This window comes from Crocodylus porosus, unplaced genomic scaffold, assembly GCF_001723895.1.
Source record: "Crocodylus porosus isolate Cpor-Errol unplaced genomic scaffold, CroPor_comp1, whole genome shotgun sequence".
NCBI lineage: Eukaryota > Metazoa > Chordata > Crocodylia > Crocodylidae > Crocodylus > Crocodylus porosus.
This window is the reverse complement of record NW_017728943.1, coordinates 9,400-17,081: the sequence shown is the minus strand read 5'-3', so window position 1 is coordinate 17,081 and position 7,682 is coordinate 9,400. Positions and strand designations below refer to the sequence as shown.

Sequence of the window (7,682 nt, the reverse complement as noted above, 5' to 3'; positions counted from 1 at the left end):
CAGATGCTTTTGGTGAGCCATGGAGGCGTGCGTGCTCTCCTGCTCCCCTTGATCCTTGTTGGGATTACCTTCCTTTGGGCTTGGAGGATCGCCTCCTTAAGGAGCGACCACTCTCCTTGGACATCTGGCTCCCTTCCCCTCTGGGACCTCAGCGGATCCCCAACTATCCTCCTTAGCTCACTGAAGTTTGCCCTCCTGAAATCTAGGGCTGCTGCCTTACTGCAGGCCTTTGCCACCTTGCACTGGATGGCAAATTCCAGCAGGCGATGATCGCTGTCACCCAGGTAGTCGAGCACCCGCAGCCCCCTCACCAGGTCATCACCCGTGGCCAGCACTAGGTCCAACAAGGCGTCCCCCCTGGTGGGGCTGTGTACCTCCTGGGTTAGATGCAGGTGTTGCACTCTGTTTAAGAACCTGCGTGAGCGGTCAGACCTGGCTGACTGCTCCTCCCAGCAGATGTCCAGGAAGTTCAGGTCCCCCATGACTACCACATCTTTAGCCTTCACTACCTCTGTGAGCTGACCTAAGAATTCCTGGTCAAGCTCTTCTCCATGGTTGGGAGGTCTGTAGTAGACCCCCACCGTTAAGTAAAAGCTAAGAGCCGCTATTTTTTTGAAGGGTGACTTGAGTAACAAGGAGTGCGCTGCGTCTAAGAAGATTGAGAATCAGCGATCTAGGCTCTTATGTTGGCACCTGATCACTACAATACAAACCCCATACATACTCAACGATGATATCTGTACTTTACTCAAAATGACCTGGATTTGTATTGTGAAATGAGGTCAGGTCTTTCGGATGTCACTGTTCCCATTTTTTATTTCCTTCTACAAGTTCGATAAGGAAGCCTTCTTCTCTATTAGCGCAGACAACATTGAAGATATAGACTGGGGTAGGCAAACCCCAGCACAGTGCCAGAACATGGCAAGTAGAGGCATTCTGCTTGGCATGTATGCCTCAGGGCAGATGGCAGGAAAGGGGCCAGGGCTGTGCTACCACAGCAAGGATTGGGTTTCTTGTGGCTCCTCTACCATCCACCCCGGCACACCAACATCTTACAAGTCGAGGTTGTTGGTGTTTTTGGCACTCTGCCCAAAAACATTGCCAAACCCCACTATAGAGCTATAAGCCAGTTTGGATGATTTGTTAATAGTTTATTCCCCAAACATCTAGACACGATAAAATTTATAAGGAAGACTAGGAGGAAGAAGGAACAGAATATTCAAGAAGAGATACTTACAATATCCTGACAGATGTAACCAATTGCCTCCAAGGTAGACTCTTTCATGTGCTCAGTGCTGTGTTGATTTGTAACATTTGCTACCAGCTGAGGAATGAGTTCAGGCCACTGGTTCATGGGAATCTCTGCACAGGCAATGCCAGCCACACACTGGGAAGCTGAGCTGGGCCTGTATGTTTCTGTACCCAATGTCTGCAAGACCTGTAGAAAAACCATCAGGAATTCAGTCAGGTTCTGGATCATCAGTAGCAAGAATCAAACCACTTCAGCTTCTTCTTCTATAAAGAATTATTTGACCACAGGCAATTAATGTCTGTAAAGCACACGTTCCCAATCACTGGGCCATGGCCTGGTACCAGGCTGTGGTGGGCTGGCTGTCGGATCATGGCACAAACCCCCCTGCTAGGACCCCTGTCTGTTTGCTTAGGTGAGCAGCTTCTGGGGTTAAAGCTGCGCCGCGGGGCAGCCCCAGGAAGGAGGCAGCTGGTTCTGCATGCCCCATCCACTCTCACCTGTCTGCAGTATAAAAAGGGTTGGGAACCATTGCTGTAAAAGGACTGGTATCCAGATTGCCTACTTCAGGCACAGGACTGATCATGCATGATTGCACAGATTTCAAAGCCACACTTCATAATTGCATATAGCCATCGTATGCAGAATTTAAAGTACACAAATGACTCATGTAGAAAACTGTTTGCCTTGCCTGACAGATGATCAGAAATTTAAAAAAAAGTTATACAAGTGATAGTTTAAATCCAGACACATACTTGGACATGAACAAGATAGATATTTTAATTATTCAGCCCAATTCAAATAATTTCAATTATGAGATGAATCTGCAAGAGAAAACTGTTAAATCAGAATGCTCACAATGACAGTGAACAACACTAACCATGTTGTACAAGTTCCCCAAGCAACCCACTGCTGTAGTGTTAGCCAGAGCCTTAAAGAAGATACCTTTAGACATGAAGGAAACTACAGTAATCTCCATGGCCACTTAGCCTCTAGTATCTACAAAACCTGTCTAGCAAAATGTGGCAGTAGTGGCTTTAAGATGCAAGATGAACAAGGGAAATCCTATTAACTTCATTGGTCAACACACTTCCATTCAACTTCACTTCCTGATTTAGTACAGATTAGCTTTTTCTTGATGCACAGGTTCTTACCACTACTACTCTTTTTTTTTCTGAAGTTCTCTCAATAAGTCACTTTTACCTCATGACAAAAACTTCATTTTAAATTTTTTGACAGTTAGATAATATTGAAAGGCAAATTAAACTGATGAATTCTCTAATATGCTACGGCATAAGTTCCATATCTGAGGACCAGTCATTTTACAGTTGTATTTCTGCCAGAAGCAAAAAGTTAAGTTTCCTGCCATGCACAACTCATTTGTGGTCAAACAGAGCAACGGTACACACCTCTGATTTCCAGTGAAAGAGAAACAGCTGAAAAAAAGTTAACATACACTATCTAGGTGCCCAAGCTTACTTTGAAGAACATATAATGGTAAACATTAAGACATAACAGTTAAAACAAATTACTACCAAAAATGCATTTGCATCCAACAACACCAACTCATTAAAACAGATCTGCAAACATTTTCAAGTGCATGTGCTCATGAGTCAAAATGCAACTACTACAAAGGCATCTGGTATATACAATGCACTACCTTGGGGGGGGGATTAAAACAAACAAAAAACAACAAAACAATGACAACAACCCCTAAAAGACAAAGATAGAGGCTTTAAGCTTGGCAGATTGCAAGATAAACTCCACTTCCATGCAAAACTTAGGGTCACAGCTTTCAGTATGTGGAATTTTGGGTATTCCTTCTTCTTGGACTCCAAATGCTAGGCCCTGCATACACATGCAGATAGTGCCCATCTCTAGACTTTCACAATTAACATAGGGCAATAAAATCTGAGGAAATGATTAAGCATGAAAAAAAGATTGGTACCTGCTTTTCAAGCAATACAGCAAAATAGGGAGAAATCTTCATCCTCTAAACAGCCTGCTTACCACCTCAGAAATTTTGGAGTGGTTATTCAGATACTTCAAGAAAGGTTTTGTATTTTAAGAGCAGGTTTCAGTTTTTGCCTCAATGCTTCACCTATAATTCCTATTTACACACACATGTGCACGTGCACACATGCAAGAACTGAACTTGCCACAGAACAGAAGTGGTAGAAAGCCTAATTTGTCACAGCATGTGCAAGAGTAACAGAACAACTGGTTGTGCAAAATGGCTCACAGGATAAACCCATGCATTTCCTGAATACACTGTACAATTCTGCTTATTTAAAGGCCCAAACAGACATTCAGATATTTTGTGCGTCCCAACACTATTGTTGAAAGACTACCACCAACTTGCGAGCATCAGCAGAAGATGAACCAACAACTCCCTACCTCCATCCTCATCCATAATTTAGAAGAAATTATGGAGACTATGTGGTATTTTTCCCTTGGAGGGAACTATTACACAGCTAGTCCCTACCTAACTTATACCTAGCTCACAGCTGCATCAAAATTTGTTTGAGAAACATGCAGGTCTCGAAGTCAGAGCAGGCAATTATTTTGGGCAGAGAGCTGCTTACTGAGTTTTGGCAAGCCATTGAGGGCCACATGGATAGCCAGCCAGGGACAGATTAATATCTATTTTCTAAATTTTTTTAGGGGCCCCACAGGCCAGATAGAATGGCCTGGCAGGCTGCATCCGCAATGTAAAATATTAGTACAAGTACAATAAGGTCCACCATTTTGTGAGGATGCTTAGAACTAGTTAGGTTTTTCAGATGGTAAGAAATGGATCAAAATGCTCATTGCTCAGCCTCACAGAGAAACTGCAGTTAAGTTTAAAAGCAAAAGGACAAAAAACCCCAAAAAACAAAACAACAACAAAATAAAAAAACAGAATTTACTGAAGATTCAGGTACACAACTTACATAGTTCTTGACTTCCCTTCGGGCATTGGCATCGATTGCAAGCCATCTTTGTTGGTATTGGGATTTGATATCTGGATCTTTAGACGTCAAAGAGTTCTTGATCTGCAAACCAGCTGCAACTCTCGCAACCTGGCTGTTTCCCGGATTTGCCAGCACTCTGGACAGTTCCACGAGGAAAGTGGGCTGGTTAGAAGGTAAGACAACACGTTTATAAATGGAAAATGTTTCTCAAATCTGTCCTTACTCAAAGCCTGATCCATCAAGTCTTCTGAACTATCAAGGAAAACTTAACCCAACCAAACAAGAATAATACTCTTCAGGCAATTTTTACAGTACACGACAACAGTAAACTGCTCCTACTGACAGACAACTGTGTATCCGTCCCAAGATTACCAACATTAAGCTCCTAATTAGAACTGATGGGAAGCAACATAAATAGCTGTTGACTTTGTTTCAAGTAATCTTAAAAAATATCCCAAATAAATATCCAACACTTAACATTTATGCTCCTACCCTGTTGAAAGCTCTCCTTAATTCAGCTACTTATGTCCCATGTATCATCCAAATCTTGACCCTGACGGAAGCATCCAAGCTGCAGTTCCACACTGGAACTTTAAAAAGCTGACATTAGTCAGTTCTTATACAATAAAAAAATATTTCTGCAAGAATAAAATTTACCTTACAATTTCCCTGACGTCCACGTTAGTTATGTAGTACAGACAGTTTTGTATTATTTTGTATAAATACCTGATTTTTTACTTTGTGGTTTTGATAATGACTAATGAAAAACACTCATGGATTAAGACCATTTGCAATTTGGCAGCCTTGCATTTTCATAGTCTTTTGCTTTGTATGAGGTATGGAGAACAAGCTGCAGCAGTGAGGTGCCCATGCCAGGAGTGACCTAGTCTAAGACCCTGTCTACACTAGAAAAAAAAGAGAGGCTTTAAAAAAAACCAAACAAACAAAAAAAACCAAAAAAAGTTTGGTACAGCTGTATTAATGTCAATACAATACAGCTGGACATAGCCGATGCAAGTCTTCTTGTAACTCCTGTCTGCTCTAAACCCAAACATAACCAATTCCTAAAAATTGAACAGTTGCACTCAAATGTTAGAAACCTGTACAAATTTCCCCAGTAGGCAGAATGGAAAAAACTCTGGTAGTAGCTACGAACTACTGTAAGCAGCTTGTAACAGAAGATCATGGATTTGTATACGACCCTGGTGAATACGTCACCTGACAAAATTGTAAGGAGGCTATCAAACAGTCTGTTTAAACACCTGAAATACAGTGTTTGCAAATAAAGTTTAGGTCCATCAATATAAGCTCAATTAAGCCTTGCAAAAACATCCAAAAAACATACTGACCTAAAACAAAAATCTACCTCATTTAGCTTTTACCATAATGAGAAAAGAAATTCATCTTATCCCCAAAGAACTTTTATAATAAAAGTCAGAGATAAGGAATTTTGCCAGACTAGATTAAAGACTGTGGAAGCTAATGAAAAAATGTGAAAATGGCAACAGTCACAACCCCCAAGGAGACACTGGACTCAACTCTTAAAATTCCATTCTGATTTGATGCAGAGGAACTCTGGGACATGCAACTGAAAAGCAGGAGCAGCTTGTATTCACCATTACTTAAATAGTTGCAGGAAGCAGGCAGAAAATAATTTAACAAGAACTTCATAAGTAGCTCCGTTTTATTCTGGGTCCAAACATCAATTGTTCCATCTGTAATTTACATAGACTATTTTAAAATCTTTTTACATTACATTTGGATTTGGGTCTGCACTGTACATGCTCTCACACCTTCTATACATAACAAAGCTCTGCCAAAAGTATTGGCTAACACTCTAGAATGTATGCAGGAAAAAAATTGCAAGAAGTGAGTGGGACTCATTTTCATCAGCTGCACCAGTAAAATTTCTCAGCTATACTTGGGTTCCACAGTTACAGTGGAGGGTTATGATTTAGTAAACCGCTAGCCATAGAACAGGAACTAAAGAGAGAGCTACTAGAATATCTTTTAAACATAAATGATATCCCAATTATACTTCAGAAGGGTTCCATGATCACTAAACATAGAGTTGCATAGCAGATATCAAAGTTTAGTCTGGAGAAGAGACAACTGAGGGATTTGATAACAGTCTTCAACTACCTGAAGGGGGGTTCCAAAGAGCATGGAGCTAGACTGTTCTCAGTGATGGCAGATGACAAGACAAGGAGCAACTGTCCCAAGTTGCAGCAAAGGAAGTTCTTCCCAATACCTCACCTAACCTAACCTGTCTCAATAGGAGGGCAGTAAAGCACTAAAACAGGCTACAACAGAGAGGTGGTGGAATCTCCACCCCTGGAGGTTTTTAAGACTTGAGCAGACAAAGCTTTGGCTGGCATGATCTAGTTGGGGATGGTCCTGCTTTGAGCAGGGGGCTAGACTAGATGACCTCCAGAGGTCCCTTCCAACCCTCATTTTACATGATTTCAGAATTTCTTGTCCATTGACACTGGTGAAGTGGAAAGCACATATATGTCCGCATAAAGAAAAACACCCACGTTTTGCTTCCAATCTGAAAGAGAAATAGGTGACCAACAGCAACGAGCCACACATCCCTGGACTCTTTCACTGAACTGCCATAACGACAAACAGCTTATTTGGCTGCTCACAGGAGAACCTTACACCTTGCAGCCCAATCCATCCTTGATTTTAGTGCACTCATGTGCAGGCGTTGCCATGTGTTTTAACAGGTCAACAGGAGACAGCCTTTTACGGGCCTGAGGGTGCGAGTGCTCCCCACCACCCTTACTTCCTTAAAAAAAATAAATAAATAAATACACTTCAGCCACAGACCCTCCCCCAACCTAGGGTGAGGCTCTCTCTGCTTCTCGGTACTCTAGGCCAGATTAGACAAAGTGGGGGGTGGGGGAGTCATAGCTCAGAAGACAGGGGATGATGATGAAGAAAAGCAAGAAGGGGGTATATCAAAGGGGAAGAGGATGAGAAAAAAAGGACCCAGCCCCAGTGAGTGGAGAAAAAGAGAATGAGAAACAAAGGGAGCAAATGAAAAGAAGGAGAAGAGGAGCAAGTGCTTGTCAGAGGCAAAAAAAAATAAATAAATAAATATAAAAAAAAAATCAGTCAGTGAAGAAACAGAGGACTACCCTGCACCCAGCCTCCCAAAGCAGCAGGAGGGGATGTGGGAGGGGGAGACAGGTCCCCAGCTCAGGAAGGTAGCAGGACCCCAGGGGGCAGGCAGGACTTGCCCCATAGTGGCAGTAGGGGCAGGATGGGGGGTAAGGAGCCACGCCCCGCCACAGCCAAGGCTCCCCACATGTCCCGCAGGCCCCATCCGCCCCCCACCCGCCGCACACGCAACACCGCGCAGCCTAACACCCTCCCCCTCGGGCCGGATGCGCGCTGCGATTGGCCGCCGGGGCTCCCGGGCGCGTCGCCATTGGCCGGGCGCCGCCCCGGCTGGAGCCGGCGAGGTAGGCTGC

The 7,682-nt window shown here is 43.2% G+C and overlaps 1 protein-coding gene across 1 annotated transcript in view; it reads right to left on the bottom strand.

Moving 5' to 3' along the window:
* The window catches only part of KPNB1 (karyopherin subunit beta 1), a 29,256-nt gene extending 24,857 nt beyond the window's left edge, over positions 1 to 4,399 (bottom strand). Inside the window, exons 1-2 of the mRNA XM_019548338.1 lie at positions 4,183 to 4,399; positions 1,238 to 1,438 (exon numbers count right to left, since the gene is read on the bottom strand). Of these exons, the coding sequence (XP_019403883.1) occupies positions 1,238 to 1,354 (117 nt within the window). The 5' untranslated portion in view covers positions 1,355 to 1,438; positions 4,183 to 4,399. The remainder of the gene's footprint in view (positions 1 to 1,237; positions 1,439 to 4,182) is intronic.
* Positions 4,400 to 7,682: the final 3,283 nt, after the last annotated feature.